Genomic DNA, 22,595 nt, shown 5'->3' with positions numbered 1-22,595 from the left:
ATGACCTGTAGTCAGTGGATTTAAATAATGAAATAATTGGTAAAACAAACTACTTGCCATCTTGTGATTTCAAAATTGACTCAAAGGGCCACAGGGAAGTTGAGGGGCGCGGGAACAAGGATATCAGTCTCGACTTAATCTATTATGACTGGTTTCACGTCGATCTTTCAGCGGTTAGTGTTTTAACCAGTATTGGGATTTTCACAGTGATATGTTACACCAGTACAAGTATAGGCCTCAGCTTGAGGCGCTCCTGTCAAACAAGTATACAGTCACTCACTGGTACTCTCTAGTATAGCCCTGCCCTCTGTGCGGAGCATGCAGCGGTAAGTGTGTGGTGGTCCGCTATACTAGCTGCGTATAGTAATGTTGGTAGATTAGGCCTGGCGATCGTCTACATGCATACGCAGAGACTGCTCCGCCACAAGTAAAAGCTACCGTGCGCTCAATCGCCTCCCCTGTGCTATTTCAACCATGTCCTTACTGTCAGGCTAACGTTAGCGACCGAGCTCTCTGCTGCTAACGCATAGTTATGTTACCTTTAACAGTGTGATAAAGGATTTACCTTGCCAGTATGATCATGGTCTGTCGTGTTTGAATCTTTCAGAGCCTGTGTAGACGAATGACACGGCCTGTGTCGGAGCATCCATATACACTAGACGACTAGTAGGATATCAGACGATATGGTCAACGAATCATCGCTTCAACGAGACCCATAGCGACGATGACAGCACAACTATTAACTACTAAAGGAAAACAAGGATTCGATTTTAGTTCACGTCGCTGTGTGTACTGAGAAGGAAGATTGTGTTTATTATTGTGTGTTACGGTCAATTTCCCTATTTATGGGTGAAAAGTGGTTAGTCATTATTCCTTTACAAAATCACGTATGGAAAAAAAATGAATGAATGACATTGAGATTTATTTTGCGGTTTGGCCGCTGTAGTAGCTCTATCAGCCATTGGATGTCTAAACATACTTGAAGAGGAGGCTTCAGTGTTCGTAGTTCATTTGTGTGTCCTCGCCATTCATTAATTTACAGGAGTATTTATCTGTTGAAATAAGCTGGTGTTTTGTGAGAACAACCAGTGAAATGTAGGGAGTACAAGTGTTTATCAGGACCCTTTTATATTCTACATGGATTCACCGTGGATTATATTTCTGTTGTTGCGACAAATATGAGCGATTCCACGTGGAGACTACTGTCCACAGTGGTTCTCATACTATTCGTCCTTCTGATCACAGGTAAGACACGTATTGTAATTAGTTAGCTTAAGTCATTAATAATCAATTTCATCAACACGATGGCAAGTTGAATTTAAAATTTTAATTTCTATTTTAGTTTTTCATTTTATTTTTAAAAGGGGTTAGTTTTTGTTATTTGGTTGATGGTGTTAATTTTAAATCGTTCAAAGAGCACGTTATTGTTTCCAGCACAACAACAAAAAATGGTCATACATCCAAAAGTTACAGTAACGCGTGATAGTGTTAATTTCATCTGAAATTACATTTTCTGTACCATACTCATTTTCCTGAAAAAAGGTGCCATGTTTAGTTCCAACAAACAATTTGCTCTTAATTGGTAATCAATTCTAAACGTTTTGAAAACAATCGGCAAACCTTTTCTTTATAGGGTTGAGTTCTGTCTCAAATAGAGAGGGGTGGTACTTGATTAGTCCTAGGTTATTTATATGTACAAAATTTAGATCAATTTTATGATATGTCGGTAGAGTTGTTCGACCTGTGCTTTGATTTGAACAGGCACCTTGGCCGTTAAGGCCCTTTAGAGAACACAGATTGCCTATTTGTTATAAAATGAAGAGATTTCATATAGGCTAGGAGTTAATTGTATATAATGATGTTCAAACATTAGAGTAAGGTATATTTAGGGTAATTAATAGATGATTCATTGAACAAATCATATCAGAAGGATGGTTTTATTCTCGTCTGATAGTTACTACAGCTCATGACAGGTATTTAAAATCATAATAACTCTAATCTAAATTTGTTGTAACTTTTGCTATTGTTTTTGGTACAAGAGTGTTGAAGTTATTCTGCAATACATATGTATAAATAGATAATATATGGGCAAAGAAGTAATAACGACAGTGCTGTCAATATTACATCTCTGCCCATATATCTTTTTAAGTAATACGCACCTAACCAACAGTTGTTTTATCTGTTCCAATATTGGATCATACTGTCGTTATTACTTATAAGACCTATGTAAATAGATTATATATATATATATATCAATTTCACAAATAATTTCTTGTTCACACTGTGAATAATTATCATTATTTCCATACTTACATGTAAATATATCGTAATTCAAACTCAGTCATTAACTGATGTACCCCCCGCGACGTTTGAGCACGCGTCTGGTACGTATGAAGTTGTTGATTTTTATTGTATGGCCATTGCGCGCACGTGGAAGTATGTTCCTTGCGGTATTTGGCCACGGAATGCGCATTTAGTGGTTCGTTAATGGTATTTGTTTCTAGAACAAAAGTTGTGATGTCGTAAGAGGTTTGTTTTTCTTTTCTGCTAGTTGCCCTATATTTGACATATGGTAGACCCATTATCCTGCAGTAGATTTGGATAGTTGTAATATAAAGATTTTTATTTTTTTACAGACTGACTTGTTATAAAGAATGTATGGTTAGTTTAAAATATGTATGATCTGTTATAAAGGACGTATGATTTTGGTATATTGTATGGCTAGTTATACAAAATGTATGGTTAAGTTGATATGATTGTGGTTAGGTTAAAACCTATATTTTGATATAAAGGTGGATCATGATTAAGTGATAAGCCTGTTCAACTATTAAATATGGTGTTACATTCCTCCCTAACGTGTACGTTTGATTGCTTGTCCATACACTCGCTACGCCGGACTGTATGTATGGACATTTGTCTTCGTTTCATACACGGTACGATAAAGGGAAATTCAAATTAAAGTTCCACGTTTTATGGCGAAAAAATCTGGTAACATTATCTTGTCTGCATATGATATCTTGCCAGATTTTCAGTATGGGCGATTATCCAGAACGAGTATTATTCATATCCAGAAGTTCTGAACAATTTAATAAAGATGACATATGAATAGCACTCTTTTCTGTTACCGTAGGATAAACGAGTGCTCAGTATTAGGTTATGTATGTCCTACATAAACAAACAACGACTTCTCTTCAAACTGTACAGTTTTGTTCCGAAAGTGCTGAACTCTAAATAAATTATCGTCTTTACTTCCTGCTTTTACAGTGAAGTGAGGTAAACGCTTTATAACAATTGATTATGTGTAAAATACAGCTTCTGTTCGAAACAATTGCTAGGTATTATTAACGCATTTTACATGGATTCATTCATGTCAATGCTACTGTTGATATCTATTGTGATTAGGACAAATATAACAAGTTTATCTTATAGCTATAAAATATTTCAGGATGGGATCAATGGTATTTCACTTAGATAATTAATGCATACGTAGATGTGTATTTGCAAAAATTATGTTGTTATTTAAATAATAAGTATTGACATACTTCAAGTTGGTTGTACTTTAAAGAATGCAATAATTTATAACGCGTCGACAGATGATTTGCTTTGATAGACATTGTATTAATATTTGGTGGTGTCTTAACATTCATCGCTGTAGGCGATATATGGAAAATATATACTTCTGGACAAAAAAACAAAAGCTTCTTTCAATCTAGGACATTGTTAATTATTTGTTCATCTCCATTGAACTATATTTAATGTCTTACATAAAACTTATGACTAGATTGATGACTTCCCCATATCACTTCCCCACATCATATGCTTCAAAGGATGGCAAGACAGGTTATTAAAATATGTTCACAAGGGAAACAAGGAGGTTAGAATTCAATTGCTTGGTAAATAAGTGCTATGTCGGAGGTCATCCATTTGTGTGACAGATAAATTATATTTACGTGAACTATCATCGTCATATCTTAAATATTGCTAAGTGGTGTAACACTATTTTATAACTTACTGCGATTATCAAACGATGAATGCAAATAATTTAAATTAACATTTAAGAAACGTACATCAAAAGTAATTAACAATTTAAATGCTAACATTAAATTTCTTTTCACATTCCTTCTTATTTTTTTCCCATGATTATTAGAAAAAATACTTTTCCTTGTAATGAAAATATAGGGTTTGTCTATATTAATGTATTTTAGATAGCATACTTTATTAAACGATATGCTTGCAATGTTTGGAACTGATTCTGTGATGATGATAAATTTCCATCAGTTCCCTGGGAATTCTAAGAACCCGTATGAAAAGTTGTAAATATCTAATGCGACACCGCACATGTAGTAAGGTCTCAAATGCGTTTTATTTCAATACCACCACAAGTAGATCAAAATGAATAAAACGAACTTCAATTATTTTTACACTGGAAATTGATGGTTCACATTGCAGATTGTTATGTATTTTATCTAATAAATTACAGACATCCTTCCGAAACCTGACAGAAAGTATGTCATCTTCTCGCATACTGCATGAATCGCAATGTCATATATGTCGATTACGACAGCATGCAAGTCAGAATAATAAAAATGTATACATTTCATACACTGCACCGAACTTTCGATAGGAACATATCGGATGCATTTGAAAGCGCTCTGATCTGTGTGATAGTTAATGTTGCAATATTTTAGGTAACAAATATTTGCTATTACATAACTTTTATCAATTAAATAATGAGGGAGATGACATTTCAAATATTTGATATGAATTTGTATTTTCTAATCTAAACTTTACACGTTCTTCAAACTATATTCGATAACCATGCCTGCATATTGGCTCTTGAACTACCTATATTATAGTGTTAGCATCCTCTGCTACAAGTGCATGTGTGTATTAGAAACTGTTGCTAATATCATATCCTACACCACTACTACGTATTCGTTACTTGTTCATTGTATGTCAGTGATAAACCTAGCGCGACACACCGGATGTACATTTTTACCCCTCTATTGTTAGATATTTATTTATTTATTTTCAACCACAGTTTTGATCTATATAAACGGATGCGCTGCCCCTTTCAAGATTATTTTTTTTACTATTTGAAATATGTGTTCATACCTCGTACTTAGAGAATGATTCTGCAGCTGAATTTTGTACGGAAGATGTATATATATCCAAAGCTGTATAACGCTGTGTAATTCATTTTTGGCGTGCTGTATCTAATACCAAATGTTCAAGGTGCAGTCCCATATATATAGGTGTCTTAGGTTAATCGTTCAGGAAATGCTTGGGTAAATGTACATTCAATATGTGAAAACATCCTTTTCAATTAAATCAGCAGTTTCCTTTCATAATATGAACTACGACATGTGCTTAATGCATATAAGTTCTGAAAATAAATCCCTTACTTGAGCTTTCGTTACAAAACTCGTTTCTTGCATAAAGACGTTCATTACAGAAATGGCAAAGAGTCATATAATAACCAATTCAACTGAATACTAGCCTTAATTGGTGCAAATTAAATCAATAACCAAAACTCTGGACTGGTCATATAATTACCAGATAGGAGCCTTCTTTCTTGAAAAATATCATCATCATTGAGTCGTTTTCTGCCATTCGATACTCGGTTGGTAATGCGCCTTTTGTCTAGTCGGTTGGTGATGCGCCTTTTGTCTAGTCGGTTGGTGATGCGCCTTTTGTCTAGTCGGTTGGTGATACGCATTTTGTCGTAAAGGTTGATTTTATTTCGGGTACATCTTTGAGTTGGTGCTACCAATTATTCTCTACCGTTAGAAATTGGTTTTCAGTGCCTAAACATTACCATGTTCTTTCTGGTAGTGTATACGCCTGTTTCCGTGCAGCACGTTGTTTTATGGGTTTCGTCAATTACAGGTAATGCTTGTTCTTCAATTACATGTAATGGCTGTAAAATGGTAATATGGTTTAAATGAGCACCATGCTTAGCGTGTCATATTCGTTTGTTTGCGGACCTATAAGCTTTAAGTATGAACATGAAAACATGATAGAAAACCCATAAATGACACGGAATAAGCACCACAAAAATAACTTAGAAAATTGCTATTTGTTTTAGCTGTGCGGGAACGAAACTAAACTCTGCAATGAAGAACGACGTAATGTGAAAGAAACCATTATAAATACAAAACGTTCTTGATGTTGAAACAGAACAAAAATCTTTAGAAGGCGGTGGTACTAAAGAATTGCATGAAGGAATCATTTGCCGAACTGTAGTTGTCTGTCATCATACAACCTATGACTTTAATCAGACATCTTAAACGCAGGAGTCTGGCAATATTTATTAATGCACTTTTACACGTGTGATAAATCTTGTCAGGGTTGCGATAAAGTGCGGGCATGCTTAAAACCAAACATTTAACAAACAACTGTTTCATCATACAGTTAGAGCTACTGCAGATTGACTGTTTAGCTCCATTGACACGTTTGTATGCATTTATGTCAGGCAGTGCAAGAGCACCTTACAACAATGAAAAGTTGCATTTGGCATTAATACAGGTGTGGTAGTGAAATGAAATCACTTCAAACTTCCCACGTGTTATACTACCTCTATTGAAATCGTCAAACCACAGAATGAACAGGGACAGGTTCTGTCATTACTCAAACTATCACCTGCGTCAGTCCGTGACGTTATTTCCTATTTGTCTTTTCTTTTTAAATATGAAACCCTATGCTTCAGATTGCTAATTGATCTAACCATTCCACAAAGTGGTATACAGATAATAGCTGCACATTCTATATTTTGCTTTTTAAATAAACCAGTGTTTTGAGAAGGTTTTCCCTTTAGTTTTGGTGTTTCTCGCTTTCTGTCGTTGTCATTCCTTTTGTTTTGGTGTCCTCTCGCTTTCTGTCATTGTCTGTCCTTTAGTTTTGGTGTCCTCTCGCTTTCTGTTGGTGACTTTTCCTTTAGTTTCGGTGTCCTCTCGCATGTTGTTGGTGGCGTTCTCTTTGTTGTGATGTCTTCTCCGTTTTGTTGATGTCTTTCTTTTTACTTTTAGTTTTCTCCTCAATTCCTGTTACATGTATTGTTTTCTTTATGACTCGGAGTTGTTTTAATGTTGTTGTTGTTTGTTTGTTTGTTTTATTATTTATCTCTGGTAACCACTCCTCTCCGACGATAATTAACAATGTTACATTTTATTTATAATCTTATAGTGCTTTATAATGGTATATTGACAGTCGATCACACCACGTTCTCATAAATAGTAATACATAGATCAATGTTTTATGTTTTTCCCAGTTCGGATTAGTGTGAGTTAAAGAGAGTCCGTAGAAAGTTAAACCTAATGCACTCACACTATGTATGGAGTATGTACATTTACAATTTGGTGATAGATACAAAATGGCCAAAATGAATCGCACTTCATCATATACATGTACCTATTTCGACCTTCTATAGGAATCTCCTCTGTGATGTTTAGGGCCAAAACGGGGGAAATCAAAATTGGTCTGAAGTATGTTGAAACAGAAGGGGTTGCGTATAGCCCTTAAAAGTATGTATATAATTTTCTGTGCCGTTTCTTAATAGAAATTGCCGTGGCTATCAGGGTTACGGAAAACCTCCGGATACTAAGAACTCGACCAGCAGAGTCTACTACCTTGTAAATAAAGAAGAAAATGGTTGTCTTAGTTGTCTTTCAGAACTAGCGAAATGGTTGCATCAGGTTAACATATCATTATTGAAAAAGAAGAAAATGGCCTCTTTCTTCCATGCAGACGGCTTGGGTTCGATTCCATGAATGAGCCTGGAATGTTCCATGATATTTTGCCATTCAAGAGCCGTTCGAAGTTGGCTACCAGAATACAAATATGTCCCCGAAAATCATTAAAAGCCATATGTCTCCATGAACGTAAGAAACCCTTTAAAGTAATCAAAATAAGAGTAGGGCTGTGGCCGAGAAAGCTGATGCTTAGTTCAGAAGTGGCAAATTAATCAAACAAACTGAGAAAATGGGAGAAAGAGCAAACAAACAACATGATACATGTTAACGTCCCGCCTGTCTTTGGTGTAAAAATAGATGACTGTTGTATAGAGTTGCGAAATAAATGAAAATATAGAAAGAGTAAAAATTAGCAGTTTATGAAGTCAAACGAGTGGCTTCAACAGACCCAATCTTGATTAATGCACAACTGTTTATTCGGCTACATCGAATGGATAATTGTCGTGTTAATACTTTGTTCTAATCTCTTCAATGACGATTTCTTTATGCGCAAGTTTATTGCTTCTTTATTACTGAAACCATACTTTCTACTGTCGGCTCTTTAGAACATAACGTGTTCTTTTATTTAGATTGAATTTGCAGTGTCATCATTGATCTGATAGCGAACGTTTCTTTCTCTTTGTAACTGTTTCCATAGCGCCAGTATCACCTTGTATTAAATGCATACGTGCTAATTCTACACCAAGTCAAAAGCATATTTTCTATATATTTGATGAAGACCAACCTAGTCAGGAAGGGCCAGATTTCGATTATACAAATCTTTATACATGCGACGAATTGCCTTGTCGAAATGTTTGTTGAGATATCCAAATGACAAATATTTCATGCATGTGGACGATAAATATTTCAAGGTCCGGACCTTTGTCACTATTGAACACAACCGTTAATTAACTGATCAAAATTCTTTCCTGTGGTCAGTTGGCTTCGACTTACATTTTACCGCTTTTTGATGTTGCAGATATTAGCGTAATATGTGGTTTTGCGTAGGAATCGTATCATTATATATGATGATGCAGATCTGAATGGCTATATCTTCATATCGCGGGGCGTTTAGGTATTTGTATAGCAATAGTGTTATCACATAATCCTAGGGCTTCATAAGTATCGCCTCAGACCAATACTCATATTCTGCTGGTGGATGTTTAGTCCCCGAGTCAACCTGATACCGACATTAATATCTTTTGGTAGTGGCACTTCACTGATATCATTTAAAGTGCAATTAACCAGTACAGTAGTTTTGAAACTAATAAAAAGAGGATTTGGGTGTTCATTCCCTTTCTGCTTCGACCGCAGTTTAGACCAACTTTGGTTTCCATCTTATTGGCTAAGAGCATCATCGATGCTTTCTATGATTCCTAGGAGAACAGTTGTACGGTGTAGTGTAAGTTATTGTTGGTATACTGTAACTATCTACAAATGCTGAAGCTACAATCACCTGTGAGTGTCTCACGTGCGTTTTCCAGTACAAACACGAACGACGCAATGTCTTCATTTTAAGGTGTCAATATCTATTACGTCATAAATTGGAAAAAAGAAGTTGTACTTCATAACACGTCAAACAAATGATTGAAATTAAATTATCTGACGACGATAATTTGAAATCCCGGAACAACCATAGTATGTTTTAAATTTTAATAATTAAAAAAATAGTTTTTTTTTTTTACCTTAGTGTGTAACTAAGTTCATGCTGTTTTACCGTGGTACTATATGCATGATTCACGTCGGTAGAATTCTTCATGGCGTTAGAGCTTGATGTGTTCCTTAGCTCCCGTGAATGCCTTGGGAGATCATGTCGTAGTTCGAAGCAGTTACTTTGACATAATTAACGATATCGCTTTTAAACACCAGCCATGGTGTATTTTTTCTGCACGGTTCATGTTTTAAATGTTAGGTACGCTCCCACGCTTCAAACCAATACCAGAGATAACCCCGAGGACTCGTTAATCCTGATGTTTCCCCTATGATATGTGATTACAGAGACATGGAGACCGTGAATATATTACCTACTTCACACTTTTACGTAATCCTTGCAACGTGTGATACAAGACACAGTATATAGAAACAAGTGCAATAAAGCTCAACTACAATCAAATCACGTCTAAAGAAGAGTTGAAGTTTACTTTATGTTTATATTTTTTCTTTCTTGATGCTTCTCTTAGCATCTTTGCCATGTTCCAACAAAGGACATTCAAAATATTCCGAATGAAATGTGCAGGAAAACAAGGCTTGTACAAGCATTGCATGTTTATTTGATATATTTTTTTATTCTTTTTCGTTGCCTTTCTATGCTTCATTTCTTTCTCTTTCGTGCTCTCCGCTTCTCTGTCATTCTTTGTCCTTCTCTCTACGCTTCATTTCTTTCTACTTTTCTCCGCTTCTCTGTACTTCTTTGTCCTTCTGTACTATATTATCGTCATCTCTGTCATTCTTTGTCCTTCTCTACTCTATTATCGTATACCCTTTTACGCATCCCTGTCATTCTTTGTTATTCTCTGCTCAATTTTCGTATACCCTTCTACGTATCTTTATCATTCTTTGTCCTTCTCTATTCTATTATCGTATACCCTCCTACGCTTCTCAGTCATTCTCTGTCAGTCCTCGTCTATCCTTCTCTAAGTTTCTCTTCCTTTACTTACTTTTCACTACTTTTCTCTACACCTCACTAACTTTATCTAAACTTCGCTACATTTCTCAATGTTTTTCTATTCTTCTCTTCGTTTTTTCAATCCTTCTTCAACCTACTCTACCAATCTTTACATCACTCCGCTTTCGATGTCCCTCTTGATGCATCCCTTGTTTGCCATTCGCTGCACCGTTTGACACTCCGTGACCTTCTTGTGATGGCACTTCATGAATAGTGAAAAAGAAATCACAACATGCTGGTTCATAAACCAGCTATCTGAGGTATTCATTGATTTAATTTACCCTCGGATGTCCTGTTTGGTTTTTCTTCAATATTAAGGGCATGATGCTAGTACGAACAGAAACATCTGTATATTGTACCAACTCTTTACATCTATATTAGATCTATATAACTATATTTTTTCTTTAAGTTATAATATGGTTTTATATGTATTACGTTTAGATTTATAAAAGACGTCCAAACATAAAGGCTTATCATTTCAATTTATTCTAGGAAAGTTGAAACGTCATTGCTTCTCATGGTCACCTGTCTATAACGATTATGAGTAAAACGACCTCTTGGCTTATACGTTTCTTTCATATGTAATTGTCATTATGTATTGGTGCATTTCAAATTTAAAAACTGCATCTTGCGATCACCTGTCTATAACAACCAAGATCGGGTTTTCTCGACTGAGAGGGTATTGGTTCTTGCTTATTTATGCAGGAGGACATAGGGAATTCAAAATTTCTCTGTTAATGACATGGTTACATGTACGACACTGCCTAGCATCTACATACACTGGACGACAGTGTGGTCGTTTCTGGAAACAGAGGCAACAGTGAGAAACATTAGTTTAGTACTGGTTTTAACCTCATGACAACGTGTCTCCAGCACGTTTTGATGTAAGTTGCATCGTCTAGTCTCACAAGTATAATTTCCACACATTCTTCGTGATTTACATTGGAACTGGCGTCAAGGTTGAAGCCATTGGGGCTGAGATCCACACGGACGGGCTATAGAGAGTGTGACCAGTGACATCTTGAGTAGACTTGGATTCCGTTCATTGCTTCATGTGTCTGGGGTGTGAAAACACTTTCCAGTATGAAATCCATTTATGGTGTGCATTTTACAAAGTCAACCTTTGAATACACATTATAACATTTTTTTTCTTGAAGTACTGTAGATCGCTAAATAAATGGTCCTTTATCTGAATGCAGGTGACATAATTGTAGAAGATCGTTTTACTTGTATATCTTCTTCAGATAAATGCTTGTGACTTCCCAGACCTATGTGGTTGAAGATGCATAGATAGATTTAATTGGATCATTTATATGAATAATTGGGTCATGGTTAAGTCAAGACTTGTAATCAATCAATAATTATATTTAGATTATCTTGTGGAAAAAAGATAGATTCCGTACTATTACGTTACCCTGTTAGGTAGTACACCGTAGTAAATCGTACTGTAACGCAAGGACGAGACATTTAATGTGTATTACTAAAGATGAATTTTAAGACAAATGTCTAGATCTTGAAACCTTGGTCTCTGCCCTTTTTACCAGGACTGAGTAAAGCAAGACCAACAAAAATATTCCTCAGTGTTTAAGGACAAAATATACATCAGCGTCAATGCCCAAAGATAAACTAGTCTAATGACTACACGAAGACAAGATATAATACATCAGGAACCAACACAAGAATATAAAATGCACCATAGCGTCAACATAAAAGAACGAAATATACGACAGTGTCAACACAAAAGGACAAAATATACAACAGCGTCAATACACATGGACAAAACATACCGTAGTGTATATGCACAAACACAACATATGCCATTGCGTCAATACATGGGAACAAAATCGAAACTCAAACTCGATATAAGTTGCATTGGTGCCACATGAAAAGTATGTGAAATGACAGTAAATGTTTCCGAAATATTCCACATGGATTAAGATAGGATGAGAACAGAGGAGAAAGGTGTGTCTTTGTAATTTCGCAGTTAATTCCATTGTCTAGTCATTGACAAATGTATATTTCCCGAGGAGCTACCGTTTGCTCTCCTGGTCCTGTGGTGCCGACTGTTCGTTATTTGTCCTCGGGGCTATTTCTCTTGACCCCATTCTCGCCATCTTGTAACGATCGTCTGCTTTTTCAGAAATAATGCGTCTACTATGACATTCTCGTATCTTTCACACATTCAGATCCTAGACGTTAGACCTTAAGTATTTAGCCTTTCGCTCAATTTCATTAAATCATTTTCACATGACATATTTCATGTGACAAAAGTCAATATATTGACATATTTTCTTCCTGGTGTACTTAGTTCAAACAAGTTATATTTTGCTCTTGAATGCAGTTGAACTTCGCTAACAACTGTATATGCGATGCTTTCGCGAAGTAGGTATATTACACCTTAGTAATCGATATATGTATTTTGTGACGTACACCATTTTGTGATCGGCAAACTGAGTCACGCTGGTAAGCATATATATAGAGAAATTAGCTACAATTATTAGATCATTAAGTAATCTGGTCACCATCCAGCGACGAGGGTGGGGGATTCAGTTGGAATTCTGTTTTTCTTAAAGTCTAAATATTTCGTTCATCTTGAGGATGCTGAATATACATTTCTATTATTTTTATACAAAAAAAACCCAATAGATTACACCTGAAATGGTATACGGAGGTCTAATAAACGTTCTAGTAAAACTGTGTAATTCAATATACCTCTGCAGACTAAGGATCATTCAAGTATCACAACAAAAAAGTATACAAACACAGAAGCGTCTTATTTAACCTGCCTTTGAAGAAAGAAAAGTGAAAACGAAACAATACAACTCTGCTGATTAAAGTTATTATGTTACCAGCGAGCTGCTGGGTTGACGTGCGGTGCATCAGCAGGGTTGCTGGTGGTCTCGTACACTTCTTGAACTGTTGGGAGTTTCACTGGTGTTGTCAATGTAATTGAGCGATACCAGACGAGTCAGGACTCTCAAAGGATCAATACAGCCTGACAGATTTGCAGTAATAATTAAAACTCATTTGTCAGAATCAGTTACATTCTGCAAGGTGCTGTAACCGAGTTATTGTGCAGCACTTTTAATTAATGAATTGATCCGTTTTCCTCGTCTTATCTTTGTTCACCCGTTTCATCTGATGGTAATTCTATCTTGAAAATGCCTAAATTGTTTTTGCATACATGTTTTAATGGTGTAAATGTTGGTTCGGTTTTAATTTCTCCGAATATTATACACACGAAGACTTCCTTGTGTGTTGCACGTCAGTTACTCGATAGAGTACAGATATCAGTATGTCACCGAACCATACGTGTTGTGTACAGGTCACGAGGATACCTTCAAGCTTAGAACATCCTGACACTAACCATAACGCTAAACTATGGAAATAGATTCGTCGTGTACCGTTAGCTGGGCCAAAGACGTAAAACTATTTACATACTAACATGATTTATTTTGGACACTCAGAACATGGTTTTAACAGCAGTTTAAATTCAAGTTGTCTTCTGTTTTTTGTTTTTATGTTGTATCGGGTCTTTCTTATCGAGCGTGAGTTTGGAATTTATTTTTCTGTATGTTCCTTCTCTGTTTTGGTTTATGTTTTATCTATTCAGACACTTATTGAAACCCGTTATATGTATTTGTACTTCACAATTTCCCCAACCTTGCAACTTATTTTCCCCCTTTTATATATATTCTTTTGCCATAGACAAATGATGGCGACATTTGATGGTTTGTTACAAATTAAACATACATGTATCATGACACTTCTTTCTATACTGTCAAAAACAGACAAGTACTATTTAGTGAAAATATCTTATCGCTGGTTACTGTAATAGCTTTTGGGCAATACTCGCTAATATCTTGAACTAATATAGGCGACAGATTTTCTGTTGCTTCTACTAACGTTCATGGTCACATTGCTTTTAACGATTACGTCAAATTCTGTTAAAAAGTGTATTTTAAATGCTGCTTCGAGATGCTTGAACGTGTGTTTTGTCACTTATTTTCAACGACTAATACATTTTGTAAGAATGGTCGAGCTGTTTCATTGTACAAACGGAAGTATCTTAATCTTACAATTCAAAATATCTTGAAAGCCTTTAATGGAAGCTACAAAGTGGAATGTGGAGAACATGACCGAATGAATGACAGAAGCGAAGTGATAAATCCCCTGAAAGGAAATGCATTGTTGGTTTTATTACCATGAACCCCAACCCTCGTATTATACTCAGCTCAGCAGAATATCCTCTTCTTTTGAACCACGGAGGTTATGTGTTTCATTACGATTAGTACTTACTGTGCAATTCAAATAGGTTTTGTTTTCGTTCTGTTTATGGGAAGTGAGAACAAGTGAATACAGATTCTCATTTTTCTTTCTAAATGTAATCATTTTGAGCACACACATATATTTTAATCTAATACACATCCTTTATTTTGATTCGCTGAGGTTCTCATGTAGAGCGACAATCATTTTTTTTCTATTTGCTGAACTAAAGAGCGGGTTAGTCTATGAAATTGTTTTGTTTTTTTTTCAAATATCAAATGATCACATATACCTATAGTAGATATCCCTTTGGCGGACACAAATACACCGAATGATTTAGTGTATCAATCTCATTTAAATGTAAATGCTAATAAAAGCAAATATTTTATCGATAGAATTACAGTATCCGTGTTTAAGTTTGACATGCATCCTAATCATCTATGATCAAAATTGGTTTTATCTCCAGAATTGCGTTAAATCTGAGTCGTTTGATTTCGATTCACTTTCGGCTTCAAGCTCGATATAGAAATTAACTGCTAAAACCCTACACATGTGCAGCATGGATGGTCCGGCACTGCATACACTGTCGGGATACATTTAGGTTTCAGACATCAGGAAGAGACGTGCAGATTAGTTTAGAAGATATTGGAATAACCAAAGCATGATTGCTTTCAGAAACCTATGAAAATATCCCAAAGCAAACTGCAAATATCCAGTTTTCGGTTTATCTTATGGTAATGCTTTATAAGTATGTCACGGCCATATTTGATGATCTGTTATGATACTTGTGTGGCTGACACATTGTTCATTCTCCTTTAGTTCCATATGTAGACTACGTAGACTTTATATTAAATATACTTGTGTGTTCGACATAAACGTGTTTTTATTTCTGCGAGAAAATATAAAAGAATTGGTGCATTCCAATGTTCGAGATAAGTTTATTTTGACATCAACCTACATTTGTGAATCCGTTTCGAAAGAAACACATGCATATGGTTTTGTCTTTGATCATATTGTGTGTCAAATATATTTGTGCATGCCACTTTCAGTTGAACGCAGCGCACATGTGTGTATCTTTGTACCAGATACATATTTTGTTACGTAAATGGGAACTAGTTATCATTGTTAAGTTCATTTACGATTGAAAACCCCATATATCTAGTCTCTCTGTCAAATCACCCTCCCGATGGCCATACCCTTCTTTATCATTCTCAGACGTCATGGATGAAAAAGCAATCAGCCACTGTTTTTGCCACGATTTTGCTGATTATCATCTATTAATCCATACCGCTGTCTCAGAAACTAGATTTTTCCGGTGCACGGTGAAAGGAAAATATTCAGCAGATCCCGAAAGGCGATTAGTTCTGACTTTTGTGAATTAAAACGCTTAGTAGATTCTGAAGTAATGGCATACTACGCGACCGATAACGTCAGCTTCCGTCACAGTATAACCGTATCGACTGGGCCCCTCCTTGGTGGTGGTAATCACTGTCGCTCGGGGAAGTTATGTTTTAATTACTCCGAAGGATTCGCCAATGATCGAAGGCTTGAACTCATTAGAAACGCTCATGTTATTGTGATAACATTAAATGCATGCTATGTCTTAGAGCCAAAAGACACTTATTTTGACGATTAACATCACTTTGCTTTTCAACGTTCAACCATTAAACCACGTCGATAAACCATTCTTTACATGAACGATGCATTAAGTTCTATTCAGCGAAAGCAAGGTCACTTCGAATAGTATTGACGTTGGTTGGTTTTTAATACGCTAAAATAACATCTTAATTTTCAATATTTATCGGGTTGAAATTCTGATTTCTTTCGTCGTTAGTACATTGAGAACATAACATCCTGACCATTCGGTAAAATTGCCACGCATGAACATCTTCTATTGTACTTTAAATTCAATATTTCTAGAACACAAAATTATTCTCTTGTAATTATTTCTTAAACACTTGCTCTTTTGATTAATTATAATGTAACACGTGTTTTACTCGATTTTAAAGCGTCTTGCCATGGTGCCCGCTAGCCATTTAACTATATAAGCACTCGCGTAAATCTGCGCAAAATGTAACATTATTTGCGCACGTGAAAAATAAATGTTAAACTTGTTTACCAAGTACAGTCACATCAAGCCACTTAGGTAATAGACCATCCTGTTCTACGTGTAATTCATCATAAACCATTACTTAAAATGTGTTTTCCCCACGTCTTAACTGAATTACAGTTCTTGCTATTTTTCTTCTTTAATTCAATAGTGGGTTATCATGCTGCCCACGTGTTATCTCAACCGACACTAAGCAAAGGATTGCTGGTTTCTTCTTTTTGTTTTATGATATACAAACTTTGATTTACTAAACAAAGACAGACGACATTACCAGATGCGTGAAAGGTCCTCAAACCTCATGACTAAACCAAGGCAAATACATTTTCTAAACATCACAAACCGGAAGAGAGTGTTAATTTTTCATGCTTAATAACTATTTTAATTATTGGCCATAATTGTTGATGGGAATATCTATTTTTAGTGTATTGTATGAACTGCTTAGTGGTTTTATGCAGAACATATATCAAAAAAGTATATAAATAATTCTGATATTCTCAGAGATCAGAGGCAAGTAGCAGTTTCCCACATATTTCGCAGCAATGCTGCTTTTAAAGAGCACACAAAGAACTTAATTGTTTTCATGTTTACATTACATGTATGGAGCAATCTAAGGTAGGTTTTAAGGAAGGTTATATAAAGTGATCAACGACTATTCATTACTCTGCCTTCCACAAAGCCATTTACTGTTTCTTTGCGGTTGTTTTATGCAAGGTCGTGACAGTTTCCTTGAGAAAATGCGTTTCTCTCTTGATAGGTTTAAGACAAAATTCCACATTCTCGACCGAATACCTATTGTGCAAAGTATTGTTTCCTAATGGGTTTTTTTTCAAATTGTCCTCTACTTTAAGTTCCTTTTTTCTGTGACAACCACTCCGGTATTTCTATACAAATATATTTAATGCAAATTTGCAACAAAAAGTAAAAACTAATGCGACCTCTGATCAAATTAAAATAATCCGTTACACTTGATGAGGGCATTTTATTTACCCCTGACTGACTGGACAAAGATCAGAGCACGAATTAAATGTATACTGTATATAGCGATTTTAGGCGACGCATATTTTCCCCACATTTTTATTGGTTGGGTCGTAATCACGTGTACATCGATTACTTGTGATATTAATTCGGTATTAATTCGGTGTTACTATTTTTATAATCAGCAGATCAATATTCACTAGTTGACGTTAGTTCAATTGTAACGTCACAATGATTTCAGCAAAATGAGGTTCCATCTACAAATTTCCATTGAATATCTTAAGTATTTACAGTAACAATTAACAATTATACCTCTACTTATACTTTTAGACCACGATTTTATCTCGGTCAATATCAATTTTACTCAGGTTTATTTAACCATATATTCACCTGAATTGATATATATTCGACTAATGTAGTGCCTAGCGCATATTACTATAATCGACAGCAAATGCGAGAGGTAAGAATACATATTATATGATTCATATCGATATATGCGTCTTTGTTAGATACGTAGACAATATGTTTGATATATAATCATTTATACAGCAAGGGTTATTAGGAGATTACCTTCGTATAAAATAAATAACTATTCATATTATCCTTATATGAGGTTCAGCGGGGTCTGTTGTATATAGGATGGCGTGTGAAGGCAGGGTTAACTGATTGTATCGCGTGGTATACAAATGAATTAAGGAATACTACACAGAATAGACCTTGAACATTGTGATGAAATGAAGATGGATAAAGGCAATTTCCTTTATACCGTACTATATCGTGTGCAATTACTCAACTGGGGGTTCGAGAAGTAAGTATTCAGTCACACATCTCTCCCATCCGAATCGTGATCAATGCTCAGATTTGGGTATATCATGCACATACAAAGAAACACACATTGCAGTTGTATAAAATCTCACCAACGACGTACATGAGGTGCGTGCAGGCTGCAGTGACTGATGTTAAATTCACTGACATTATAATGAATTTAAAAGCTCGATAATCGTCATTTGGAAGTGTGCCATAGTTACCGTAATTCGATTTGGGTATATTCATGCGCCATATTATGGTTTATATAGGCCTACTACATGCATTTAAGACATGAGTGAAGATACTATTTGACTCTCCTAATGGTATTAATGTTACATCTAATTGATTTTAGACTAATGTAGGAACATTTCCCTAATCAATTTGCCTATTTTGGTCATTTTGGAACAATCTGCGTGTTGCTAAGGCCTACGGTATACAATAGGGAACTGTACTCGTTAATGACTAATGCGTGTACCCCATACGTTACAAGATACAAGTACAAATAACCAGACTGAACTTGCTATTGACGATATTTCCAAAGCCTAATACAAATAATTGATGAAAAGCACAAATATTCTTACAATTATCCTAGTTTAATTTCGGTAAAATCATTCCTTGTAAAACATATTGACCTCTTGCGTGCAGCAAACGCTGATAAAAAGTATCGCCTGGCTTCGTCTATAAATTGCAAGCTTTTTATTGCAGTCAATACTTGGCTTTACCAACCTAAGACGATCTCTAGCTCTCCACCACTGGGTCGCGGGGTGGAGGTCTATGTGGGCCAGCCGTCAGGTAACTGACGCAGGTTGGTGGTTTTTCCTCCGAATACTGCGGCTTTACTCCATCACCAAAACCTGGCTCGTCCTTAATTAAGTGACTATTGATGTTTGCGTAACATACAAACAAACAAATAAGCATTAATATACTTCTTCGTTTGAATATTATTTTAGGTTCATAAAACTTATACAGACCGCATCTTAAGACTAAAACTGTATAGAGCCATATTCGTAAAAAGTCTGCATTTCGTCAATCTTTATATTAACTAACTTATGACGTGTAATGCCATATTAAATATTTTTCAAAGATTTGTACGACATGAATTTAAAAAGGAATTGTGTCGCAAATTTTTGGTGTGCTTTCGGTATTGTTGACCACTGTCCATTCATCTGCTCAAATTAACGAAAATGAAAAGGGGTTTTCTGAATTTGACGACATCCAATTCAAACTATGATGTCAGGCTCTAAAACTTGACAAAATTATAAAAACAAAATATAAGTTTTTCTTAAATTCCAATGTACATTCCCGCCATATTTCAACCAAGGACCTTCAGGAGGTGAAGTAAATCAAATTAATTTGTCGTATGTCAAATGTTTGGTATTTCAATCCTTTTTCTGTTGTCAAATTTCTGTCTACTGGAAGCAAATTGAATCAAATTCTATTTAGGTAATTCCGGCTGATAAGAAGCTTAACATTTGCATGGACTCAGTGAATATTGATTCCGAGGAAACTCCACTGACGAAACGTGTTTGTTTGATCTCGAAACAGGAAGCGATTGCATTGATACTGCTGTGACTATTTTTGTAACGGAAGTAGAACGGAGTTAGTCGGCTATTGATAGCCCAATCATGAATCTTACGTTCGGATCACCTTTTGACAAGCCATAGATTATCAATGCTGCGCAGAAATTTAATTTTCAAAGTGGTGCAGCTTATCGCGAAATGGAGAAATCCCGACATTGTTGGAGTTTTTTTTTTTTTTATCTTCCATCGCTTATGGATACTGTTGAGATTGAACACATTTCCAATATAATTCTCTTGAACACAATGTGAATGCATGCGGCATGCATACTTCCGTGGTGAACTGGTAGTACAATCAGCTACAGTAGATCAATATTTGGCATTGTTTACTTGCTTAATCATATCAATATTTTGTTTATTGTTTTACTGATATCTTTTGCTTAATTTTTTGCGCATATTTCTTAAGTTTATGCCTTCAAATTGGAACTAATATTATCTCAGTATGTATTTCCTTTACAATCAGGACCGCGATGACCGAGTGGTTAAAGCATCTGACATTCCGCTACCACTAACCCTCCACCACTGGGTCACGGGTTCGAGACTTACGTGGGGCAGTCGCCAGGTAATGGCTGTAGGTCGGTGGTTTTCCTCCGGGAACTCCGGCTTTCCTTCGTCGCCAAAACCTGGCACGTCCTTAAATGACCATAGCTATTAATGGCACGTAAAACACACACAAACCAAACCAAACAATCAGAACAGTGTGTCAAACATAACAGATGTGTTACTTGCCTACAAACATAAACGCTGAGTCGTTTATATGTTAACACAAGCGGTATCAGGGCTGTGTTCAACCTATTTCCGTTATTTATCATTCATATAACGGTTGTTACCAACACTCATTTGTTCAGTTTGGAGCTTTCACGATAAGAAAACATAATTGTTGTTGGTATGTTAATGTGTGTGGAAAGATAGGGGTAGCAGACACTGACATATCGGGGGTAATGATGAACCACACACATATACATATATATATACTACAGTATCGCGGCCGACGTGTAAACTGTCCTGTGTTAAAATACATAATGGATATTTAGAACGGGAAAAGCGTTTCTGGTATCGATCTAAAATGTCGCCACGTTAAAAGTCTAAAAAGTGACAGAAAGAGTAGGTATGATGCCGTAACAGACACAAGGATGGTAGCAGAAGTGCAATGTTGATTGTTACTGTATCATGGTATCGGTAGATCCAACAACGGCAACAGTGAAAGGCAAAACATTTCTGCAAATCCAGGTCTGAAAGGTCCTGTAACCCAAGACCTGAGAAAGATCTATACATTTTGGAACTCACAATAAATGGTGGAGTGTGCATCGTCTGCATGTATTTGAAGATTCTCGAAGGCGAAAACAAGCATTTGATCGATTTCGGGTTCGTATTGTGCTTCTGTATACTTGGGTATTCTCCGGTTGTTGTTTTTATGGAAAGAGTAGGAAATGTCAATATGTTCTGCGACTCTGTTAAAGAAGACACAAGGACAAGTAAAACCATGTAACAAGGCCGAGTTTCGAACTGAAGCTCATTATAAAATAAAACTGAAGAGACACTGGCACTAAAGGAAAATCATCACAAACCGTACAAGATGCTGGAAGCGACACTTACGTATGTCCCTCTGTAGGGTCTGTGAAGAACAAACTTTTTCTTTACTTATATCTTCCAACAAATGACGGGGTTTTTGAAATGATAGGCGCTCCCTGTAACGGATTATATACTCAGGAGAAACTTCAAAACAAACTATTAAGAATATCACAAAACCAGATGAACCATTAAAAAATGTCTTCTGTGGGACCTATGTTCTTGATTGTAGCACTGATTGTTTATCATTTTATTCCAAGGTTGTGCTTACGTCCAATTGACATTTGATTTTTCCCGATTTGGAATGTGTTTGAGCGGTTTCTAGTGCCAATGGTGTATTTCCTGTCATTATTTGCTCTGCTTACAGTGTTTTACAACTGTTTTTATTACACCTCTTGCTGTTCCTGGTGGTGTAAATGTTATATTTAACTTTGGTATAGGTTCTCCGCTTCCATTCATTTTTATATCCACGGATCGCGATATATAAACTGAAACAAACTCAAATTGCGTGTAAAAGTTGAACTTTGATTTAAGATTATTGTCAAACTTCAAATTGAGGAAAAAATGTACATAAAGAAATGTCACTTTAAAAATAAATCATTCCTAATTCGAAGGAATGAAGCATTCATTCATATTTTGCTTGCTTACGCATAATTCCAAACGGAGTAAACATGTTACTGTATTAAAAAAAAGGATATGTTCAAGTTGTCAACGCAGATTGTGAGACCAGACATTTACCGTAATTTAACGTAAAGGAACATATTGAAGGAAACATGCGAATGATGGGCAGAAATTTAGAGTTAGGTTTTTGCAACCGGATGAAAATTTAGGTTGTCAGTTTGAATTAAAAGCAGGCAATGCGCATATTGCCTACCACCAGCTGAAGTCTGCCTTAG

At 35.8% G+C, this 22,595-nt stretch overlaps 1 protein-coding gene across 5 annotated transcripts in view; it reads left to right on the top strand.

Annotated features, from left to right (window-relative positions):
- Positions 1-22,595, top strand: part of LOC110443636 (zwei Ig domain protein zig-8-like) — a 189,904-nt gene that overhangs the window by 83,443 nt on the left and 83,866 nt on the right. Inside the window, exons 1-2 of one of the 5 annotated variants that reach the window (XM_021487973.1) lie at positions 248-326; positions 608-1,245. In XM_021487973.1, coding sequence (XP_021343648.1) covers positions 1,179-1,245 — 67 coding nt within the window. In that variant the 5' untranslated portion in view covers positions 248-326; positions 608-1,178. Of the gene's footprint in view, positions 1-247; positions 327-350; positions 1,246-22,595 lie in introns of those variants that run through there. The other 4 variants (XM_021487974.1, XM_021487971.1, XM_021487975.1 and 1 more) reach the window with 4 other exon arrangements.

The sequence above is a fragment of the Mizuhopecten yessoensis genome, unplaced genomic scaffold, assembly GCF_002113885.1.
Source record: "Mizuhopecten yessoensis strain PY_sf001 unplaced genomic scaffold, ASM211388v2 scaffold716355, whole genome shotgun sequence".
Taxonomy (NCBI): domain Eukaryota; kingdom Metazoa; phylum Mollusca; class Bivalvia; order Pectinida; family Pectinidae; genus Mizuhopecten; species Mizuhopecten yessoensis.
Note: the sequence above shows the minus strand (reverse complement) of the source record. Positions and strands in the feature narration are given on the sequence as shown.